Source organism: Peromyscus californicus, unplaced genomic scaffold (genome assembly GCF_007827085.1).
Source record: "Peromyscus californicus insignis strain IS unplaced genomic scaffold, ASM782708v3 Scaffold_6__1_contigs__length_162567912, whole genome shotgun sequence".
In the NCBI taxonomy this organism is placed as follows: Eukaryota; Metazoa; Chordata; class Mammalia; order Rodentia; family Cricetidae; genus Peromyscus; species Peromyscus californicus.
In genome coordinates, this window is record NW_026294584.1 from 31,155,648 (window position 1) to 31,180,495 (window position 24,848).

The 24,848-nt window shown below is 42.6% G+C and overlaps 2 protein-coding genes across 4 annotated transcripts in view; one reads left to right on the plus strand and one right to left on the minus strand.

Moving 5' to 3' along the window:
• Positions 1-14,610: 14,610 nt before the first annotated feature.
• Positions 14,611-20,583, minus strand: LOC128098742 (uncharacterized). Its single transcript, XM_052720137.1, has 3 exons — positions 20,530-20,583; positions 18,065-18,566; positions 14,611-15,927 (listed from the first exon to the last, which is right to left on the minus strand). The coding sequence occupies exons 1-3, from the start codon at positions 20,581-20,583 to the stop codon at positions 15,710-15,712; spliced, it is 774 nt and encodes a 257-aa protein (XP_052576097.1). The 3' UTR covers positions 14,611-15,709.
• Positions 18,098-24,848, plus strand: part of Met (MET proto-oncogene, receptor tyrosine kinase) — a 109,562-nt gene continuing 102,811 nt past the window's right edge. For 2 of the 3 annotated variants that reach the window (XM_052719702.1, XM_052719703.1), the window contains exon 1: positions 18,098-18,538. The gene's annotated coding sequence lies outside the window, so the exon portion shown is untranslated. The remainder of the gene's footprint in view (positions 18,539-24,848) is intronic. The other variant, XM_052719704.1, reaches the window with a different exon arrangement.

The following is a 24,848-nucleotide window of genomic DNA, read 5'->3' on the forward strand; positions in this document are numbered from 1 at the left end:
TTTATGTAAGATGTCATATCACTGTCTCTTTCCTGTAGAAACAGGTGTAACTTAATATAGAGAGGACTCTTTATAACCAAGACTCAAAATAACAGTTTTTTAAAACACATTGATAGTGAGACTAGGCAAGGCTGGCGTGATGGCTCCTTGTTGTAAGCTTTAGGAATCTTGTCTTGTTTGTCCTTCATCTTTAGGATGTTTTTATCACTCACTTATAAAAGAAGGGATATACACCCTCCTTTTAAGGATATAACATATATGCTCCACAAATCAGTTATGTTCACATCCTATTCATCAGAGCTTGGTTACTATAGACCATGCCTAGCTACAGAAAGACAAGCAAGGTTGAACTTCATTCAAGATGGCCATGTGCTCAGAAAAAAAAGGCATTTTATTGCTATAAAAGAAAAATGGATAGATGAATAGTGCGCCTGCCACAAAATGCACTCAGTCAGGAGCAAGAATTAATCTCCCAACTAATATTTTACTTCTTATGAGATCCATAATTTGAGTGTTCTGCCTGGATGAACAGCAGATAAATGCTTTATGTAAACCTCTCCTAGCACAATTTTGTAAAGACTGTGAAAAGAGGTGATGCACCTTTAAGTCATCTTTATTCACCAGCCATAAAATACCTCAATAAATAAAGAAAACAGAAGCCGCTGATTCAGACATGGCTAATAAGGCATCTTATCTCTTCTAAGCAACAATTTCTAGACTTCCCACCGTGTTTGCTTTTTACACAATTTTAACTCATGCAATATCTTTCAGTAGACAATCTCAAGAAGCTTTTATAAGCATTAATTAACTAAACTTCACAACACACTTGAGAACTGTATATTAATACATCCATTTACATGGCATGAAGCCAGATGAACATTACAGTCAAGCAATATGAGCTGACTTGGTTTCCACCTGCCATGTAAGGACATCAACAAGCAGTACAGAAGATTCAGTGGCAATCTGATAATCACCTTCCTAGTTACCGCTAAGCTATATTATTCTATGTCCAATATAAGCAAACTATGTCACTAAAGCAAAGAGAAAAAGGAAACCTTTATTTTGAAATGTAACTTCAGCTTAAAAGAAAGTGACACGTAATCTGTGTATAAGTCAAAGAATAATAATAAAATTGGAAAGATTTTCATCAAGGAGATTTTTAGCACTAAGCTTGCAATTTGTCTCCAGATTAAATTCAAAACAGCGACTGTTAAATATGAGTTATTCAATTCATGTGTCAGGAAGGGATAGAAGAGATCTGATTTATTTGAATGGAATAATAAACCATGTATGAATATGCATTATATCTTTTCTGAACTTTAGAAATTTGTGTTGAATAAATAATAAAAATTACATGGAATACATGAGTATTTATGCATTCACTGTCTTTAGAATGACATTTCTTGACAATATTTAAAATCCCAAGGTGTGTATACATTTCATGTGTTTAAAGGATTTTTTTTAAATACACAAGAGTTATAACCATGGGCCCTTATGGGGCATATAGCCCTATTTCAGACACTAAGTGAATGTTTAAATATTGTCCTTATTTCTAGCAATCTGGTCTATGTCTAAAAGACTGAAGTCTATGCTTCAGTTTGACACTGAAACGTGCTAGGAAAAGCAAGTTCCAGTCACAGAAATGAACAGTGTCTAGTCCAGGACATCTTGCAATAACCAGCATGAGTTGATGGAATGGAACTTAGTCTCATCAGAAACAGTTTACAAAACCTCCTTCAATAGACTTTTTACATAATCCTCAAAAAAGGGCAATGGCCTAAAGTTCCTTCAGAGGTGCTGGTTTTTCACTAACAAGAACATGATAAATGTTGAACATCTCTCCTAGCACACTTATCCCGACTAGGCTAGTTAGTAGAATTGGGGGGGGGGGGCTGTGATTCCTTTTTACCTGATTCATCCTTTCTTACAGATTGACATGTCCAAAACACTAACAGACTTCAAAACCAGTTACCCATCAAGGCCATTTTGAAGCTAAAAGCCTTAGCTGTGTAGACTATGTTGTTTGGCTACAGTGGGAAGAGGAGAACTTTTTGAAAGGAAAATTTTACTTTTAATGACTTACCCTTAAATTTTTTTTCTGTCATCAAAACCTAAAAACTATGGGAAGTCTCTTCCCAAAGAAGAGAGAAGAACAGAAAAGATGATGGTCACAATTACATCTTAGGAGACAGCTTTACCTCCTATGAATGAAACTCTTTCTTTCAAGAGCTTCATCCCTGAGCTCTTGTTAAGAAGAAGGATCCATATACATGCTTTTCTATATATACAAAACAAGATTTTCTAAATAAAACTACCGACTTTTGCCTACAGATTTGTTATGGAAAATTTAACAAATCATTGACAGTATTCTGACGTGTAATAAGAAGGAGACATCTGAGCAAAAGGAAGGTCCTGATGTGAAGGAGCTCATAACCAGAAAGCAAGATAGATGGGGAAACTAGAAAGCCTGTGGGTACCAGCATAGAAAATGCCTTTCTGGCTTCCATGACACGAACTGTGTGGCTCCATTATGTCTTCCCAAACATGATGGGCTAAAAGCTCTGCGACTGTGAGCCAAAATGGCTTTTTCAAATTATTTCTCTCAAGTCACAGACAAAGCTAACACAGTAATTTCCTGTCTAAATAGCGTGCTAGAGAGATGGCTCAGTGAGTAAGAGGACAAAGTCCGAGAAGAAGAGATACAGATGGTTAAGAAATACTTTGAAGTGTATTCACTCTCTTTAGCCACCAGGGAAATAGAAATTAAAACTACTTTAAGATTCCATCTTACTCCAGTCATAGTGGCTAAGATTAAGAAAATAAAAGACAGCAAATGCTGGTAAGGATGTGGGGAATGGAGATCCCTCATGCACTGTTGGTGGGAGCGAAAGCTGGTGCAGCCACTATGTAAATAAAACATCGTGGCAGTTCCTCCAAAAACTTGAAATAGATCTACCATATGACCCTGCTATACCACTCCTGGGCATATACCCAAAGGACTATTTTGTGCTACAGAGACACATGCTCATCCATGTTCATTGCTGCTTTATTCTCAATAGACAGGGCATGGAAACGGCTTCGCTGCCCATCAACTGATAAAGGGATAATGAAGATGTGATACTGATTCACAGTGGAATTGTATTCCACTGTAAAGAAAACGAAAGTATGAAGTTTTAGGTCAGTGAGCAAAAAGGAAAACATTGTACTATGTGAGGAAACCCAGACCCAGAAAGACAAAAATCACATGTTCTCCCTCAAATGTGGATTTTAGCATCAAATGTTTAGATTTATGTTTGAGTTAGAGCACCTATAGAATCCAGGAAACTAGAAAGGGGTCAGAGGTGGGGAGGAGGAAGAATAATCTTCAGGGAAAGGAGACAGTCAAGCACAGGTAGCATGAAGGCGAAAGAGAATAATGGGGAGGGTGGTAGTTAGAAGACAGATTGGAGGGAAGGGTGAAAGAAGGGGCTAGGAGGACAACTAATGCTAATGATATTTGAAAAATCCATGTGGAAACCTACTATTCATGATTCACGTGTGTGCATGTGTGTTCATATAGAGAACTAAATTGGAGTTATCCTACATGGGGATGATATTCCTCCAAGAAGCCATAAGATGCCAAATAAAAATCCCAATGCCAGGTATAGGATGCATCTCCTCCAGTTATTGGTTGACTATGTCACAGAGAGCCCCAAAATAATACAGCTTCCCTCCTACTGACCAACTCTGTACTACCAGAAGGTGCTGTAAAGGCTGCTGGGGGAGGAAAATCCACAACATTCTTCCCAGCTGGGAACCCTGAGAGTTATAATAAGGACAAGCATAGGATGATAAGCCTAGGTGTGCAATCATGGCATGAATGTTTGGGGGTTATCAAGTCTTTTTGATTGGATTTAAGGCTCACTTCACTGAAAGGAATATATACATAGTGCTGTAAATTTGGCCGAGAACCTGTAGCTAGGGAACTCACAGATCCCAATGATGAATCTACTACTACTACTCTGCTAAATATACACAGCATCAGACTGTTCTCTAAACTCTATTCTCCTAGCTTAGTAGAGCTCTCAGACCTCATCAGAGAGGTTTCTATGTGCAGTAAACTGTGGACAGCATAAGAACTCATAACTGGTCATAGAATATTAAATAAGCATTTGTGGAGTGTTTACTCACAAATGAAACATCTATAGCATACTACACCTTCTCACTCAAGGCCCAAGGACCATCCTAGAAGAGAGAGTGGAAAGATTGTAAGAGCCAAAGGAAAGGGATAACTGGAATAAAACAGTGTTCGGGACCACTGTGCTCACGATCCCACAGCAGTTGTGTGTTGTTGCCTTCACAAGACCTGCACAAAATCATAAAGTGAGTCAACAAAGGCAGAAGGGCTCACAAGCTCCCATCTCCAGCTAAGGAGCTACTGAAAGTTGATGGCTTCTGAAGGATGGAGAGTTTTTTTAAAGGATGTGGTCCCTGATAGGTGAACCATGCTCCAATGGGTTGCCCCACACTCATTAATACATGCTCAGCACAAACTAGACTAGGTGGGTTATTGTTTGAAACTGTTAAAGGGTTAAAGTCCTCTTAACTGAGTCATCTCTCCAGCCCTCAATCATCCCACTTCTTACCTCTTGATTCACACATTTCTCTCATCCCCCAGTCCTGGCACAAAGTTGTCCTTCTTAGACATGACCTTTCTGTTCCCTACTCAACCCGAATTCAGATTCTCTAGGTTGCTTCTATCCTCGTGGCTAAACAAGTGAATTTTCCGTGTCAATTGTCTTGAGCTTTAGGGCTGCTCTGGACCCACCATTAAACCCCAAAGTTCTATGAGTGAACCTCCATTAGAATTACTTTAGTCCAGACCTTTGAAATCTGACTCATGCCACATGACTGTGTAGAATTATGAATGAACAACCCTCTGCAAGAATTAAGCTGTCCTTTCAACAATGGAGACCTTGCTATATGTTTTAGAATTTTGCCAAAATTAGGCATCCTTCCTAGCTTGGGTTTTTTTCATGTTATTTTATTTTCTGGTGATTGTCATGTGAAAGAAATTGCAGAATCCTAAGAGTCAAACAGGCAGATGTAAGGTCCTCTCAACCTGAGCAGCCAAGAGCCCTAACAGTGGCCAACTTGGTCTCAGAGTAGCCAGAGCTCTTCTTCCCACACTTCAGTGAAGGGCCATGCGAATGATCAACAAACGCTTCCAAGGGGAGCAATGTGTGAATATGAGGGTAACATCAGTCACACCCCTTTTACTTAAGACCCATGAAATGTGTTTTCTGTAACATACCTCAATTTGACAAGTTTAATGGATTTAACCAATCTCAGTTTCTCACCTCATATGGGGCACTAAGTACAAACTACTTTTTGCCTATCCAACAAACCATATCTAGCATTCATGTTATCTTAACCAAGACAAATTTATCACAAGAATTCTGCACACATTGCATGTCTCTCCCTTTGTGTAATGTGTACATGTCCTTTGGAAAGGAGATACCAATCTCAGTGTGACTTCCTTAAGAATAATAGACACTGTCACAGTTTGTTAATCCCATTTGTCTCCCAGGAGAAGGGGAAGATTATTAATTACCCACTGTAGGTCAGGGGGTCATCAGGCCCATTAAGGTCATTTACCCAAGACTCCCTCAGGACATGAACTAGTTGGAAGCTGGACAGACCTACATACCCTGCACATGCTGGCTTTGTTCTCAGGACATGATCTCTAACTCTGATTATGTCTACCATAATCACACAACCCAATTTCCAGAATTGTTAGTGAATTTCAAAATTTTGTACATACATAAAAATGAAGGATTTTAAGAATTCTTATGGACAGTGTTATTTCTGGTTCCTTCCTAACCAAGCAAATATAGAGCTGGGTCTGACTGTATTTACAGCAAGGCTATATACACTGGATGTAAAACACTCTTAAAAGATATAAGATCTATTTGCCCTTAACCCTACTGACAGCTTTTCTCATTGTCTTTGCCTTAGCACTCTCTGATCCATAAAGTAGAAGTTATAGAACACCACAAAGATTACTATATCATCGGGTTATGCTGTCACAAAAAACCCCAGCTAATTGTAACACAGTGTGAGATTTGCTAATTTAGGACTATGAAATGCCAATGAAAAATAGATGAAGCCACCTGTCACCCTGCCCAGGGAGAGGACTAGTCAAAGAAGCCTTCCAGTATTAGGTTTGGACTTCAAAGGCTGAACAGGAATTACCATGTGAATATAATCAGCAAAATCATTCCCAGAGATGGTAACAGACAAGACAGATACTACTGTAGTATGGCTGGGACATAGCCTCCATTCTTGAGGGAAGAGATCCCATGGTCTCCGTTGAAGACTTTGCAAGGAAGAAAGAGAGCAAGAGCAAGTACAACATTCAAGGACAACCTTCACTTTGCAGTTCTCATGAGTTTGATGACTTTTCTGTTACCAGCCTTGAGTTTAAATTTCACCCTCTCCCCAGGGCAGGTCCAGTACAAGTTGATTTGTTAGCTACCCATTGTTGCAATGAATGCCTAAGGAAAGTCAGCTTACCAAGAAAAATGTTTATTTTGGTTCCTACTTTTAGATATTTCAGTCCAAGATCCATTGGCCTCACTGTTCTGGGGATAACACATTACAAAGAGGATGTATAGCAAAGCAAAGTTGCTCAGCTCACCACAAAGTTCAGAAACTACATTAGTTAGGGTTTTATTGCTCTGAAGAAACACCATGACCACAACAACTCTTATAAAGGAAAACGTTTAATTGTGGTGGTGGCTTACAGTTCAGAGATTTAGTCTATTATCGTCATGGTGGGAAGCAGGGCGGCATGCGGGCAGATGTGGTGCTGGAGAAGGAGCTAAGAGTTCTACATCCCTATCTGCAGGCAGCATGACACTTGGCCTGGCTTAAGAATCTGAAATCTCAAAGCCCACCCCCCCACTGACACACTTATTCCAACAAAGCCACACCTCCTGATAATGCCACTCCTCATGAACCTATGGGGACCATTTTCATTGAAACCACCACAGATAGTAAGAGAAAAAAAATAAGATCCTAGGACCGCCAGGGGATGGGAGGGTAGGGTGAGGGTGGAGGTGGGGGATGGGGAGGGTGAGGGAGGTGGGCATGGGAGTAGCACACACCTTTAATCCCAGCACTCAAGAGGCAGAGCCAGGCGGATCTCTGTGAGTTCGAGTTCAGCCTGGCTACAGAACGAGATCCAGGACAAGCACCAAAATTACATGGAGAAACCCTGTCTCAGAGGAAAAACAAGATCCTAGGACCCCACCATCTGTCTCAAGGACATACCCAAAGTGACCTACAACCTCCACTAGGCTCCATTTCTGAAGATTTCCATCTCCTGCCAACAGCATCAAACATGGGAACCAAGCCTTTCCCACGGGGGCCTTTGTGGTGCTGAGCCAAGCCATTCTACTAGCAACGTTCCTACTTATCCTTGCATCTGGGCAGTATCTCCTATTCACTCTGTGTTAACCTGTACATAAGGGACATCATCAAGACTCTGAAGCTACCACCCACATTTAATGACTCCAAAAATGTCTTCTGCTTTGTCAGTCTGCTCCGTCATTTTCCGCTGCCCATCTTTAAGCATCAAAGGTTTTGTTATGACTTGTTCTCTATGGCCTTGAAAGTTCTGGAGCACTAGATTATATCAAAATGTTCATATAAACACATACTACAAAATCCTTTTTTTTTTCAGCAGCGTAAGAACTTAATGTTGAATTTCCTTGACATTTCTCAACTAGCCTGACAATATCTCCCACGTGGATACACTAAGATCATCATTTTTCTGGCAGTCACTGTCAGAGACCTAGGATCTGACTCAAGACCTAAACAGTTTCAAGTTGTAGGAGTTGTAGATGTAAAATGTGGCAGTTTATGAACCTAAGTTATAGCATTAGAAAGCATTCAGTCATGGAAGCGAACCACCATGAGTGACACAGAAGACAGGATGTATTACATGGGCCGGGGAAATGGCTCAGTGGATAAAGGAGCTTGCTGCCAAACCCTGATGATCTGAGTTCAATCCCCAGAACTCACATGCTAGAAGGGGAGAACGAACTGTCCCAAGTCATCTTCTGACTTTCACACGTGTGCAGTGGCACACACGCGCATGAGTGCATGCACACAAATTCACACTAAATAATTAAATAAACGTAAACAATCGAAGAGAGTCATTAAGGTAATTGAATTTACTACACTATTGTGGGAAAATCGTGGTGGGTTTGGACCTTACAAATGGAGGAGAAGAAACAAAGGAGAGTCACAGTGGAGTAAGACCTGGCAGAGGTTCTGAGAGCTTGCCCTCCCTGCTCTATGGGACCTCAGAGACTCCAGAAGGAGAGTAGCTCGTCATGTTCACCACCTCCGTGAGTTCAAAACAAAGCATCTGACATAGCACAGTGGCACTTTGCAGGGCCATGACCACCATGAGGACAGAGCAAAGATAAACTGGCATCTGCTGACATCATACTACATGTCTCTTAGCACATACAGGTGACAGGAATCTTCAGAACATATGGAAGTTGCTTCTCTCCCACCTCCCAGAATCATACATCTTCCCTTTTGATCAATTCCTGTCTGGAACTACATGAAAATAGACTGACAGCCATAGCTTTGAATATAACCAAGTGGATAGTAGCTACACGGGCTGATTTAATGCTGAGACTTCCAATAGTCCATTATGTCATTGCTTCAAACGGAGAAAGTCCCAATGAGTGCATGCTTGTATACCACTTAAAGACAAAAAATGATAAAACAATCAACATTTCACCCTCAAATTTTCAAAGTATAATTGACAAATAGAATCATATCCATCTATGGTTTGTCATATGATGTCTGATATGGGGGAAGGAGCCTCAGTTTCTGTCACCTTTATGTGGTTCTGTGCACTCCACACCCTAAGCATCTAGCTAACCTTCCTCCCCTCCCGGTGTCCCAGCAATCACTCCCTTAGAGCACGTTTTCATCATTACCCTTTGCGTTAAAATTAAATAGTCCTTGTCTCTAGGAAACTGCCTTAATCTCACCATGTTCCAAAGATCCCATCAAGATGGAATGTTCCACTAAAAGGCAGCATTCCAGCACCAAAGCCCTGATTATCACTGGAGAACTGGTTCCTGCACCTCCCCTGTCATCCAAAATCCAGAGGTACTCAAGTCCCTTCAGAATGGCATTTGCATATAACCTAGCTAAGGTGAATTCATCTCAGGTTGCTTGGAATAGCTAATATAATGTAAATATCATATAAACCGTTGGTATACAGATTATATAATCAGCAAAAGTCCATGTGCCTATCCCCTCTTCGAAGATTTAATTCTCTCATCTTCAGTCACATGGCAAATACTGTTCATTCTCTACAACAAGGACATGCCTGGTCTTCCTTACAGTGTCTTCCAGGGCACATGGCCACAAAATTTTCCTAAAAGTGAGGAGTGCTTGCCAAGTTGTGTCATGTGTACTGATTTACCTGTCTGTCTTCATGCCAGACTGTTAGGTTCTCAATGTTAAGGACCACAACTGATTCATCTTTGTAGCCCCAGGAACCAACTAATTTCCCTGGCACATGGACAGGGCTCAATAAACATTTGGATAAAAACCTACTTGATGTATTTCAAGATTTGATATGTTTAGGTAATTTATTCCATATTTAGAGCTGCTTCAATACAAGCTATGCTTCCCATAAAAAACAGGTTTATGTTATAAAAATTGATTAATTTGGGGGTAATTCAATAAAAGCAAATGAACAAATACTGAAAGTCAATATAAATCACATGATTTCACTGATCAGATTGATAAGATTATTTCTAAATATCAATTTCACTGGTGCTATTTACACTTTCGGTCTGTCATCAAAACATAGAACAATATGGCTCTCAAGATGGCTCTGTAGATAAGGATGCCTGATGCCAAGCCTAATGACCCAGGTTTGATCCCCAGGACCCACACAGTGGAAGGAGAGAACTCCTACAAGCTGTATTCTGTCTGACCTTTACACAAACTCTGCTACACACTCACAAATAAGTGTTTACAAAAAGTTTTTAGAATGTGTAACAACACAGAAAATGTGTTTTCCTTAACTTTAGATAGACAGATCCATTTGTTGCCAGTAGCAGTGAAAGAGCTGACAGTCCTTGATAACAGCTCTCGCGTGGGGAGCTCAGACCAAAGCAGATGGACTGACACACAGGGAAAGATTTAACAAGATGTCTTTGCTAATTCAGGTTACACACTCCTTGAAAGTTCCTTCAGCATAAGCTTAAAAGTTTGCAGATGATTTTGATCAGAGCTGACAGTTTTGTCTAGAGGTTAGTTTGCAAATTACTTCTCATATGTAGTTTGGTCGGGTTCTGCTGGATTTGTTGGAAAGGCAAGGATGTTTACGATAGGCCAGTGAACGGGACGCACTGTATCACTGCCAACTTTCTGCTCCTGACCCTTGCTTGTGTGCTTATTTCTCTAATTCATCACTGGCGACCCAAGGTTAATCCAGTGGTACTGCCATTTCTCTAGTGGGTTTGAGTATACATTAATAGTAATTATGTTTACACTCTAAGGTTGTTATGCAAAAGGCCAAACTCTTGCCAGTGTAAAAGTGTTGGAAAGTCTTCGTAATACAACCATGTTTATTACATTTCAGAACATATCAATCATGTGTATTAGTTTCAGTAATCCTAACCAAACATTCTATCATTTTTCAATTCCATAAGACTTACATAATTCGCCTTAAACTGTTCAATTTTGTAGCCATTTCTGAATTGCCTAATTTACTTTTGGACTCATCAAATATACTATCCCTAAGTTGATTATTTAATCATTTATATTGGAAGGAAAAGGTAATTTTATCATATTTGGACTGTGCAGTAGTTAATAAGAACCATACTTTGAAGTACTTTATTTCTCATAGAAGTTCTCATTGTACTCAATAGAATTCATACAGGAATTGGTCTATTTGCTCCACATGAGGTGGTTTCTATAAAATTTTGGTTGGAACTTAGTATTTTAAAAATCATTTTCATCAGGCTGTAAGACCATGTTTGTAGCTGAAGAAACTGATCCTTGGGAGTTTAACTGCCCAAATATTCATTGTGTTAGCAATAAAATCTAGAACTGCAGTAATTATGCAAAGACACACAGAGACACATTTTTAAAAGACTAACTATAAATAAATGCTCATCCACAAATTAAATACATATTTGTGTGGAGGGTGGGTGCACTGTATATAGAGGGCAGAGGTTGATTCCAGATTTCTTCCTCAATTGTTTTGGACCTTATTTTTTGAGGCCAAGGGTCCCACTGAATTTTAAGCTCACTTATTCAGTTAGGTTGAGTGGCCAACAAGCCAAGTATCTGCCTCTCTTTTACTCCCCTGTTAAAGAATGTAAGTGTATGCATGCTACCACACCCAGCCTTTCACCCGGGTCTAACCTCAGGCCCTCTCAGTTGCGCAGGAAGGACTTCAATGTCTCTCCAGACCCCATATTTATTTTTATTGATACATTATTTTCTTAAACTAAACCAACTCAGAGAGATCCGAACTCACAGAGTTCTGCCTCGCTCTGACTCCCGAGTGCTGGGATTAAAGGCGTGCGCCACCACCGCCCGGCTAAGTGCACCACTGCCACCCGGCTAAGTACTGAGATTTTAAATGATTGTTTCTTTTGTTAAATGTCTGAGATTTTGTACATACAATGTATTTTAATATCCACCCTACTCCCCACCTCCGACTCCTCCCAATCTTCCCATATCGCTGCCCCAATTTCACGTTCTTTTCATTTAACAATAATAATAACAGCCCATGAAGGTAGCACTGCCTATGTATGCATGGGTGTAAGGACACTGTCTGGAGCACTGGCAACCAGGAGCTACATTACTGAAGAAAACTGACTCCCCCTCACTCCAGCGGCCATCAACACCCAATAGCTTCTTTGCTAGGGATGGGACTTCATGAGTCCTCCCAGATTGGTGCTGGAACGTTGACTGGCTTGATTTTGTGTGGCTCTTGTGGGAGTCACTGAGCAACCTCAGCTGCTGTGAGTTCCCGAGTACAACAGCTGTATCATGTCCAGAATACACTGTTTTGCGGCAGGCCTCCCTACTCTCTAGCTCTTACAATCTTTCTGCACCCATCTTCCACGATGTTCCCTGAGCCTTGGGCAAAGGAGGTGTGGAATGTGGGTTTTGTGACTGGGTGCTCCCTAGGCACTTATTCTCTGTCCCTTGACCTCTGTTTGACCACTGTAAAAGAGAGAGAGAGAGACAGAGAGAGAGAGAGAGAGAGAGAGAGAGAGAGAGAGCGCTTCCTGCTGACTCTCCATGGGAGGCCTTGCCTTCTTGTAGGAGAGAATAGGGGTTTGGGGTGGGGAAGGCTGGAGGGGCAGGAGGAGGGAAGAGGGGGATCTGTGATTGGTATGTAAAATGAATAAAAAATTTCTTAATTAAAAATAAAACATGCAAAAAAAGAGAGAGCTTCTATGATAAGGTCTAAAAGCTGTACTACTCCTTGGGAATAAAGATTAATTAGTATTTAGAAAGAAGTTTAATACTATGTCTATTTAGCAAAATAGTAAGAGGAGGATGTTCTCCCTTAGAGGCTATACATTCCCAGGCATAGATAGGTTCTAGGTTAAACTTCTAGTGCCAGGCATGAGGGTTGAGTTTTAAATCAACTGATGGGCAATATGGGCTAATTAAGAAATGACCATTCTGTGGTGCTGAATTGGATAAAAATGAAAACAGTCTTTCCCAAAAACACTTCCATCAATTTACCACAAAGTAAAAGAAAAGTAAGTGGCTGTGGTTTAGAGGTGGGAGGTCTTGACAGGAGAAAGGATTATGGGAGCCTCTTTCCAGGGCTTTTTCCAAGTCTTGACATTCATGTCCGGTCTTGTAGAGGGCAGACTCCCCAGAGACTCCCTCAGTAAGGACTCCTACTCTGCCCTTTGCTGCTTCCTTTCCTCTCCCACATCCCTTGTGCCCCTGCTGTGATTTAGTTGTAGCTTGTCCCCCGGAGATCCATAAACTAGAAACTTGGTCTCAGGGTGGTTGTGCTACCCTGTGGAACCTTTGGGAAGCATGGCTTCACTGGGGTGCTTAGTTACTAGAGCACTAGTTCCAGAAGGGATTGATGCTGGCGTTACTGAGTGACTTAATTCTCTTGAGAGTGGCTTGTTATAAACTGGGCCATACTGTGTATTTAATGTACCTTTTGCATGATGTCTAATCCCTGTGGATTTCTCCCTCATGTTGTGATACACAGACCAAGGGGCTTTTTCAAGGAATCCAAAGTTTTCCTACAATGATTTACATTGTAAAAACAAAAGTACAATAACTTTCTATAAGCCTACATGTGTCTGTGAGCCCTGTTCATAACTTGTAGCAATAAGTCTTTGTTGGACTTAATAGAAGCAAGAAGTCAAGAGACCATCCAGTCTTGATGCTTCAGCTTCCTGAACTTTGGTTAAAAAGCAAGCTCTTGTCTTTATAAGGTAGGACCCCTCAGGTGTTTTGACACAGCAACAGAAAATGTACTAATACAGCCCCCCCAAGGAGAACTCAGAAGTTGTAGAAACACAGGCGTGGGAGAAAACAGTCCTTTTCTTTTACACATCCAAGTCATCTCTGCCCCCGTCCTGACTGCCCAGGACCTTTGCTCCAGCCTGTGAAGTGCTATTCAGACAGACAGCACAGAGGAACCAGCAGCACCTTTGTTTTGAACTGTAACCTCAGCCCGGTAGGATCGGGTAAGTGGAAGAGGATTGGTCTCGTCCTGGGTTGCAGCTGACTTTGTGGCCAGAGAAGAAAGGAAATTAAGAAGAAACAGTAGGCTCTGCTGCTCGGAGTAAAATGGCTGCATTATTCACCAGCATCCTCACAGTTTCTATTCATTACAGTGGGAAGCGTAGTCATGAAAACAACAGCCTTAGGCCAATTGTGTAACCTCGGATAGGCTACAGGAGCTCTCTGAGGCTTGATTTCCTAAGTGTAAGGCAAGGATGATGCATGGTCTGGAGTTTACCATGAGGACACAAGAAAAAATATCCAAGTATGCAACAGATACATTGAGGACTATTAGGAAATGAAACCTCTGCTCGACAGAGGCAGAATCTTTACGTTAAAATGAGTAATTCAAACCACCAACAAAATGTGAGCACCCTGTTGGAAATTCTCACCTTGAATTTTTCTACCTACAGCTTGCTCAGTCTTCTGGTTAAAACTGTGACACTTGCAGCTTGTCGCCAAGCAGTCTTTTTGTCCTCAGTATTGAACAGACTCGGTCATATCCTTAGATGACTTAACAGGGGATATTTTTAGAGATGCAGACATCAGTAAATGACCAATGCAAAGCCACTCTGAAGCATTTCGTATTGAAAGGGCTCAGTTCCCACTGCCATCCACAACTGAAGGCATAGCCGTCTGTCCCTCTGCTTACCTGGCATTGCCTCTTCTTTAAAGTCAAGTTTCCCAAAATATGTTATCTAGTGAAGTAATTTTATAGGAAATTGCCTCTGAGGATATTAAGAGCAAAGGAAGCAATCTGCAGTGAACTAAGTTTGGAATATGGTGGGGGAAGTGAGGCTAAGAGGGATTTTCTCTTTGTTTTGCTCTCTTTTCTCACACATGAATTTTCAGAACTTTTACTATTCTACTGTGCAAAATATGTGTCCGAAAAGGTAATAGGAACTCTATATTCCTGAATTTTATTTACTCTCAGAAATAACACAAGGAGTCATGGTCCTATTGGTTTTGGTATAAACATTTTTTTAAACACAGCAACAGAAACGACAGGGCAGGGGAGGTGTGGAACATAAGGAACAGGGATGCACGAAGCAACACATGGAGGCCAGAGTCATGGTTACTACCACTGCTGACACCAGAACATGATGTCCAGAGCCAAAGTCTACATGCCATACAGGAGATGATAACAGGTTGGTGAGAGGCTGAAGAGCCCACAGTTTTCCTACCGTGATTTACATTGTAAAACAAACAAACAAAAAAGCTACAATAACTTCCTATAAGCCTACGTGTGTGTGTGTGTGTGTGTGTGTGTGTGTGTGTGTGTGTGTGTGTGTGTGCCCCGTTCATAACTTGCAAGGCATAGTCCTTGTTCTAAGGAAATTACCTCCATTTTTATTTCGAAAAGCATACCATGTAACAATGAGCTTGAGGGTATCTTTAAAGATCTAAATTCTGATATATGCAAAAAAAGGACAGAAAGGATGTAGCATAGTTAGAGCAAGAGATGGCTGTCACCATCTCCCTTGACCAAAGCTACCATTAGGCCTAATCCAAGATTGATGTATAAAATCTTAACAGCTTGGCTCTGTGTGTTGTCTACAAACACACAGATGAGGAGAATTCAGGTCTTTTGTCTACTTATCTTTTGCCAAACTCTGGGACCCATGCTTTACACTGGCTCTGTGTTTAATCCTCATAAGAACCCTCATTTAGTCCACAGTTAGCTAGCTAGAAGCAGAGACGGTTCTGAATTCCTGATTCCTGAGTACTATGCAAACAGTTTACAGGACACCTTGTTCCCCATTTCAAGGGTTTATCCGTTTTGAGTTCTTTGAAGACGTAGGTGCCAGAAACCCTGGCTATGAGTGTCTGGTTGGAGGGCTTTTCCCACAGACATGAAATCTGGGAGAAAGCATGTATGCATCAGTGTTAGCATCAACTTCTTTCATAGTGACAGGATGGCTAGTTCTCCTTTAGACACCGACTCTGAATTCCAGAAAGCAAGGAAAAGAGGTGGCACCCGCTTGTTCTTCCCCTTTAAGCAAGAAATTAACCCCCTTTCCAAAGGCAGCATCGGATTTCTTCTGTACTTCATCGCCAGAGTGACAGACACCTCACAGCCATAGCTGGCTGCAAAGGGTTCTGGGAAGTTTTCTTTCAAGCCTGAGGGGGCAACACAGGGAAGGGAAGTCAGCTTGGGAACAGGTGCCGGCTTAGCCAGCCAACAGTACTGGCCACAGTGGTTTGGTCTGGTGAGGAAAATACCAGCAGCACTTCATCATACCGTGTGTCACCCATGCCACAGAGCCTGAGAAAGTCAAGGAACGATTAGTCCGCTGCAAAAGAATGGAATTGTGGAAGTCCTGCGATCTTGAGAAAGTGCCTGCTGCCATCATTCTAAAGATGGGAAATAATTTTCCTAATAGGCCAGTCCAGGGCTTGTGTAAGTTACACACTGCTCAAAGTCATCCTTTTACTTGTGTTATTCTTAGCTCCCTTTACAAATTATTATCTCCTGGTTTATGGTTAATAAATCAAAATAATAATTTCAACATAGTTTAAAAACTGAACTAAAATTTGTTCTTGGGTAGAAACAAGAAAAATTCAGTCCTGAGAAACATAATATCTTGCTTGCATGTATAATCTACTTTTCAGTTTGTTTGTACTGCCTTTTCTGGGTCTTTACACAACTTTAATTGTTTTTGTTGTTGCTGTTGTTCTGTTTTTCTATTTTTATCATAGCACTCAAACTCAGAAAACCTGTTAAGGCAACTACATGTGATGTAAAAAAATCCAGTTAACATATTGCTATGGAAACCAGGAAATAGAAACAGCACTCTAATCATTCATTTAGACAACTATGGCTTTGTGTGTGTGTGTGTGTGTGTGTGTGTGTGTGTGTGTGTAAAATTCATCTATTCACACCTTCTATTGAAAGATGTTATAAACTTTAAAGCTAATCAAGATGGCTTTTTAAAGGTCCAGTGTCCTGTAGACAGTAACACCAGAGTTTTAGAATGAGCTCCTGCCTTCACTAATGACACATGATATTTGGAAGGGCCGTATTGAATCACAGTTGCCTGGCTGGAGCCACTGGACATAGTGTGGACCCTTGAAGGAGATTAGAGAACTGAGTTCTGTTCTAACTCTGGGCTTCTTAAGCTGTGTGGCCTTGCTAGGAACTTGTCGGAACTGTTTTATTCATCTGCAAAATGAGTCCGTGCGGGACTCCAAAAATGTAATAGGAACTTTCCTCTTCCATCAAACTGAGGAGCAGTGAGGTAAACAGCTCTGGGGACTGAAATAGCTCTGTCTAGTGTCTGGTAACATACGGGGCTCATAGTGCAGTAATAGGAAATGTATGAGACAAGGATGTGTTACTTTCCTAGTCTTCATTCTGTGTGTAGTGGGGCCACCTGCACCTGCATAGTAGCTGTCAGTAATTATCGGTCGCTAGCAGATCCATATCTGTTTCCATTATCAAACCCGCTCTTACAACAGTTGGAAAGAGCTGGCACCCTAAAAGACAGTGGATTCCTTAAATCCTTTCACCTTATTGAATTCTTGTACATAAACGCAAACCTTCGTAAGTTAACTATTGCCCCAAATCCTTTTCAAAAATCTGAGTTTTTAATATTCGAGACTTGAACTTCCGTGTTGGTTTTGTTGATTGCTATTTGTCTATTTAATCACCCTGTGTCCGGCTATGAGAAAAAGTGAAAGTTAAAAGGAAGCCTCTGCTGGGTTTAAACTCCTGGGGTTCTTCCTCCAGGAATCTAGAGTTATTATAGTAGGGGATAATGGTTACAAAATGAAATCATTGGGACAATCCGCCCGTGCACTCCCACCAGCGTCTGTGACAATGAGCCCCTTGTTTCAGGGGCGCCCAGATCTCTGTCCACGCGGGTGAGAGCGAGGCCGCCACCGCGGGCGTGGGAGAGGCTGCATCCCCCGGGTGCCCCGCGGGGCGATGGGGGGGGGGGGGTGTGGTTGTGCGTGCGCTCAGCGCGGGTGACACTCGCTGCCGGAGCACCAGGAGGGGGAGACTCGGGGCCGCTGATCTCCCGCTGGGCTTGCTTCAGACTCCAGAGCCGGGGAAGGAGGAGAAAGCGCGTAGCCCGGGAGAGGGAAACTTCGCCACCTAGAAAGTTTCACCTTGTCGAGGGCGGGGGGGTGGGGCGGGGCTTGTGGAAGAGCGACCCCCCCCCCCAGGGCCAGGCGCACGGGTGGCGGGAAGGGCGGAGACCGTCCCCACCCACCCATCCATCCCCCCAACCCCCGGGTGCCGCCAGTCCCCTACCTCCGCCCCTCAAGGGACCGGTGGGACAGATCGAGAGCGACAGGGACGAACGGACACGTGCTGGGGCGGGTGCCTGGGTCTCTCCTCGCCTCCAGCCCGGACGCGCCCGCCCGGGGCAGCGCCAATGCCCGGCTGAGTCACCGGCCGGGCAGGGCGCGTGTGGGAAGGGGCGGAGCAGTCCGAGGGCGCTCGGCGGGGTTCGGCCCGGGCCGCAGGTGACCCGGACAAGCCTCGGCGCCCGCAGCTCCCCGAGCCGGGGTGACCTGGTGCGGAGCCAGATGCTGGGCGACCGCTGACTCGCCGGAGAAGGGCGGAGCGCGCGGGTGGTCCCGGCCGGCTGACTTGGCGCTCCCGGGCACCACAAGGTACAAACTCCAGCCGCGTCAATCCAGCACCCAACCCTCTCCCGGCACCTCCGCTTTCTTTGTTCCGCTAAGGGAACTGGCTGCAGCTCCGCAGGGCAAGACCACCGAGGTGGGTGCGAGCTCGGGGGCTTGGGAAACTGAAGGGATGGGGTCGGGGAAGGTGCAAACAAGAATTGAGCTTGTCGCCTTAGGAGAGTGTTGTCGACGGCCACCTGTGTGACTCAGGGCGCTGGGAGCAATGGGTGCTCTAGGGCCGCTGTGGCTCGGCAAGTTTTACCCTTGCGATCTGACTCAGCCCTTACAAAAGGGATCCGGTCACCCTGTCCAGGGTGATGGAGCCTGCAAGGTTTGAGCTCAGCTATTTCCTTGTTCCCAGCCCGGCTTTATCTGCCGCATGTGGGGGGTCTTTCTAAAGGGCAGGTGTTCCTGGGATGGTCTGAATTTTTTATTCCTGGCAAACACGCTGAGTGTGTGATCCATCATTTTTGATCCTACTTGATCTTTTTGCTGGGACTCTGTGGAGGTGAAATACATTATAAGCAGAGGTCAGGCGGTCTGGCTAGTACCGGTATAATTATTAAAACACCAATGAAAGTACAATGCAGAATTTACTCCAAACTGTGGTTTCCCATTTCCTACCTTTTATGTTTTAGGAGAGCCATTTGCTAATTTGGCAGTTGGCAAGGGTTCCAGGGGCTCACGCATGAATGCTTGTCCAGTGGGTTTCGCCTTATCAGAGGCTTGTGTTCAAAGCAGCTCAGAGGCAGAGTGAAATATTGTCAACTTTCTTAGGCAAAAGAATCAGGAGTCCCTAATTGCCAAGTTAAAACCGGTCCGTGAATATGAGGAGATTGTAAAAGCTGTAACTGGAGAGAATATAGACGGAATTTTAAGAAGACTGTTCGCATTTTGTAGCATTGGGTGGAGGTTTATTCTGTCGCTTCCAACAGCCAGCCACACACACATTGCCATGCAAATGGATTCAGAAGAACATTATTTTCCTTTACAGCTCAACTATTATAGCTGACTAATGAATTTTTTCTGCATGAAGATGATCTGAAAATGATGTACATGGTGTTTCTCCTTTGCTTCTGGGACATAAATTGTGCTTTTATGGGAACACTGTTAATGTTGCCTGGATTATTTACAGGTATATAGCTTTCCCCTCCAGCTGGAAGCATACTCGGCTTTGTTCTCAAGTGTAAACTTCCACTGTGGAACAGAAATGAGGTGCTGTGGGCTCTGCCATTGCAGGTTGTCATATAGTCAATGTTTATTTCATTTGGACAGATAAAGAACGCACGTGTAATGTACATCTTCAATAAGAAATTTTATAGCACCCAAAATGTGTACCTACAAGGGTGTCGTAGGTGCTTTAAATTCTGTGGTCAGTTTTCAAACTCAGCAGTGCATTAGTCAATAGTTATTAACTTAGCCATATTCACCGTAAACAAGATGGATTTATAGCATGTCGAGGATGATCAGGCAACTGCTGCCTTTTCCCAGACTGCTTTGTTCTCGATCATTTGAAACAGGGAGTTTACACTAGGGATGCACCACAACAGGCTCTGAGAATCTGAGGGCAAGCTTTAATCTGTAAAATAAAAAAGGAGAACTAGTGGCAGGCAGTTAATGGGAAAGTTTAACGTGGTATTACTTTTAAGTCTACACTGAGAGGAAAATAACCATTTTCTCAACAAGGCAAATACCTACAATTTATTATTTCTAAGACCATGTAAACAATTCCCCCAGGTTTGTCTTGAACTTTTTTTAAAAAAATGTTTTAATGAGGACTGCCCTTAGAAATACACTTAAAAAGTCAATTGACGCTGCTGTTGATAGAAATAAATAGTTTGTAGAGTTCGTCGGATTTCCTTTTGCAAGTCCATGTAATAACCGCAGGTAAAGGTTTTCTCAGATGTGGTTTTCTCAGAACAAAGAGTATAACACAGAAGGGCTGACACTGTGAGACTGTCCAAGTGCCACTCTCTGGTTCATACCCCTGGTCAGGCATGGCTAATCACGCATCCGGATCCCCTCCATTTCTACACCCCTTTGCTTCTCATCTCTGTCTCTTGGCTTCACTCGCATTTCACTCACTTGTCTGGTTTCTTCTTCACTGGCGTTCCACGTAGTGATCATCACCAGAGCCATCTGTACTTCTTTTCCCTATCCCTTGAGGGGGAAATGTGTACAGGTGTTTTGCCTGTATGTCTGTCTGTGCACCTTGTATGCTCCTGGCGCCTATGGAGTCCAGCAGAGAGCATCAGATCTCCTGGAACTGGAGTTACAGATAATTGTGAGCATCCTCTGATAGAGCAGTCATTGTTCTTAAATGCTGAGCCATGTCTCTAGCCTCCCTATGATACCCTTTGGCCTACTATGTTTGTGCCCAGGACTCCTAAAGTCCTTATCACTCTCCCTTAAGGGACAAGGTGGATACAGAAATTCAAGTGTAAGGGAAGTAGTTTCCTCTTCCTGACTGGTGTGTGTTGCAACTTTTGTCTGATACTGGGCCCCCAGGACAGAGTTTCATGGGTTTTTCTCAGTGCAAAATAACACCCAACTCTCAGTAATATGCAGTAGGCACCATGGCCAATATCAATTCAGAATCATTTTAACTATGAGTTCTTAACACTTACTGATTCACTACTGAACTCACATTTTTTTCTCACCAAAAATAGCAAAGAAGTTTACTGTGATCATTATCCATGCTGGTTCTAGGAGAATATCTAAAAATGGAGGAGGGAAATAAGATGTATCTGCCCTTGAGAAATTTACAGTCTAATTGTGTAGCTAGATAGCACACATACGAAATGGAGCTAGAATCCATAATTATTAAGGAAACATTACATGAAAAAGACACTCAGTCATCTCATTTGCTAAAGACTAAAATACAAAGACCTTCAGATGTCTAAGCTGCTTCTGCTCATTTCAGGAAGCTTCAGCACAGCTCATCTTAAGGTTTTCAGGGTTCCACATTATAGACTAGGGAGCTGGCCTGAGCCTCACTCTGCTTCTCAGCCCATTCCCAGCAAACAGCAGAGGTTAGATCCAGCAAAACTTTCCACCGAGGCACTGATTAGAGACCAAGATGAGTATAATATTTCTACGCCCTGGTAACACACCCGGTCTCCAACCCCCTCTCCCACCCACCCGGCCACCCACCCTTGCCACCCCCCTCAATTTCTTTTTTTACTTTTCTCTTAACTTTTTTTTTTTAAAAAAGCCTGTCTTCATATGTGTGGGGTCTTCTGCCCATTATCAGATTAAGAGCTATAAGTGACTTTGTAATCTGCCTGTCCATCAGAAAGCCCATTCTCAGATATTTCTTCAGCTGTGTTAAATTGTTTAACATTTATATTCCCCTTGGGTTTTGTTTTAATAAAAACACCCAGTAAAATCAGACTCCTTTGCTTTTCAAGGGACAAAATGAAGAACGTGCTTTTATAAGCTATAAAACGTAATTGAGGGAAGAATCACACGTGTGGTGTTTGTAACAGGAGGTGTGAGCACTGTGAAATGAGGAACAATCAACTTTGGAATCGCAAAGGCCTATGTATTTCTTTCTGTGCTTGGATAGATGCGTGCTAGTACGTTTGTTTATGCAGGTTATTCTCCATTTTAATTCGCATCGAATTACTTAGCTACAGGGCCATATAGTAATTCCGTAAAAACCTATGGTCCATACAAATTATATATCCTAAGGGTGAAAACCAGACAGTGTACTTCTGAGCCATCGAGGAAAAGCGGTTGTGAGATGTGGCCTGAGCATCACAGGCACTGATGAAAGCCGAGCTCCTATTCTCCTAAAAATGTGACTGGGAGTTTGGTAGACTTTTGAGCATCTACTAGGCATAATTGTAGTGTGCAATGTTTCTGTAGGGGATAAAGCCCTGCAAAACTGTGACCTCATGACACTCTCTTCTGCTGAGGGAGGCAAACAAGAAATCTGTAAATAAAATGCATGTTGTATGTTAGTGGTGAAGGAGAATGGGCACTATCACAGGTAAGAAGGATGGGAGCAGTGATGGAAATCCAGCAATGAGATGTGGGAAGGGCCTCACGTCAAGGATGATCTTAGCCAGAACCTTAAGGAGATAGCGTGTGAACACCAAGAGTCCCCTCCACACTACCCTTGGGTTCTTGTGTTTTTCTGAAATTGCACACTGCACAGCTGTCCACAGTCTCTCATTTAGAAGGTGGGGTGTTCTTAAAAATAGTGCCTCCTAGCAATAGCTTTAGCCCCAAAGATGAAGATACAAAGGTGTCCCAGACCTTTCGTTTATCACATGGGAAATGATTCATGTCAGTTCTCTACATTCATCAGGTCCAATATTAGAGATATTGGCCCAGTAGGTTAAGAAGGCTTCTTACTTTCTGTCCTGAGCCTGGCCCAGCGGACTCTGTGGGCAGTAAAAACCTGTGTGGTCATTGCTGGTCCTTTGCAGGGTGGCAGGTGGGTGGCGGCGAGTGATGCAGCTGCTGACGGTGTGCAGCCTGTGTGCAGAGCACTCCAGTCTGCTCCTCTCTCTGTGTCACTTACCTTCTGGATTAAGACGCTACACTGGATCTCTCTCTTTTCTTCCTGTCCTGTATAAAGATTTGCAAACAGGTAGCTTAAATGGATAAAACTAACCATTTTTCCTAGGTACTGACGGAAGTTCCACCCAAGAGGGGACGGTCACCTCTTGGCAACCATCATTGGATCCATCACGTGGCCTTTCTGGGTGTCGTGAACCAACATGGTGGCTGTCTTGTAAATTTTCCAGAGAATCCACACGGCTCCCAGTTTTAAAATGTTAACTTGGCGTGTTTAAAGCACTACACCTCCAAGAGGGACCGAGAGTCTGCAGGCTAGATTTGGCCTCATGTGGCCTTAACTGTGCCCTGCCCCATGGTGTGGCTCCTTCGGGAACTGTCCAGTGGAGGAGCACACACAGCCAGATCATCTTAGAATACCTTCTAAACAGAGCACTTGGTTTTTCTAGAATTCTCAGGGGAAAAAGTCCCTACTGTGGAAAATTAAGTCAAAAAAGAAAAGACTATTTTATCATCCATCACCTATTAGAACGTATTTCTCTAAACTGACCAGTCCACATGCTTTGCATCAGGCTGTGGACATTTCTAAGCAACAGGATAATCTCGTTATTTCGTTCTTACACTGAGGCACTCATTTTCTGAAACCTGAATCCATCATAACTTTGCATGTGAACTTCATTTCCAAGTTCGCCCCTTCAGACGAGGCTCTCCTCTTGGAGTATTGGCTCTTTATTTTGGATCTGATTGAGCCTCTCCCTCCTTGTTTTTTCCCCCTGCTATTAAAACTCAAAACGTGCAGTGCCTTGCTGGCTTTGCACGCCCTTTCAAAGCAATCAGCTCCATGTTGCAATCTGCTTTTCCAAAGGAATAAAGCCTCATAGGTTATGTACGAACCTGTTTCCTTTAATCCTAAACACTAGCTAAAGTGCTGAGGCTAGCGGCCTTCCGGAAGGCCATTGTGTAAGAAAGGAAGACTATGTACTGTATGTTTTCCTACTATTTTAAATACAAACATAATCATACACCATAAAGCAGTGCATATATTAAGACTACAGCCCTTTTCCTGTTTTGAAATGACGCTGTGTTGCCGGCTAGTTAGCAATCTGAGATAGCACCTAGGAGCTCAGGTCCAGTTTTGAAGTTGTATATTAGAACAAAATGACCTGGGGATCCAAAAATGATTCCAACTGCTGACCGTTGACATCAGGTAGTCGTCCAAACTCTGAGAGAGAGGTGGAGTGAATTTGTGTAGCAGAATTAGGAGAGCTAAGTCATCTCCTCTGAGGCCTGTTCACGTGGGAAAGAAAAGCCCAGCCAAGTGTTCGATCCATAAGACAACTCAAACTGACTTTTAAAAATAAGTTTTGGCTTAGCTTGAAGCCAGAGCATTTTCTCTCTTTGAGTTTTAAACCGAGGGGTCTTTTAAGGGAAATTTAATCCATGTGTTTTTGATTCACTAAACCTTAAACCATTACCCATAAACTGAATGTCCCTCTGAGCTCTTTGATGTCTATGAAATCTTTGAAATCATGGAAGTACCCACTGTTTTTCAAGAAAAATATGAAGCTGGTTTTTGCTGAGGGTTAGTAAATGGCGTCTTTAAAAAGTCTGGAATAGGTGTAAACTCTCAGCACAGCTTATTGAAAGGCTACTAACACAATGTGAAAACTGTTAGTACCTTCAGAGACCTGCTTCCAATGGTACCCAGTTGAAGTCCTTACCAATGCCAAGGAAATATTTTGACATCCCTCATCTTTGTAACATATATATGGTAAAATTCATATGTATATATACCAAATATTCATCTTTTTTTCCTTCTTTCACATTGTAGGTAGGTATTCAGTAAATACCTAGTTGAGTATTAAGGGAATGACTTT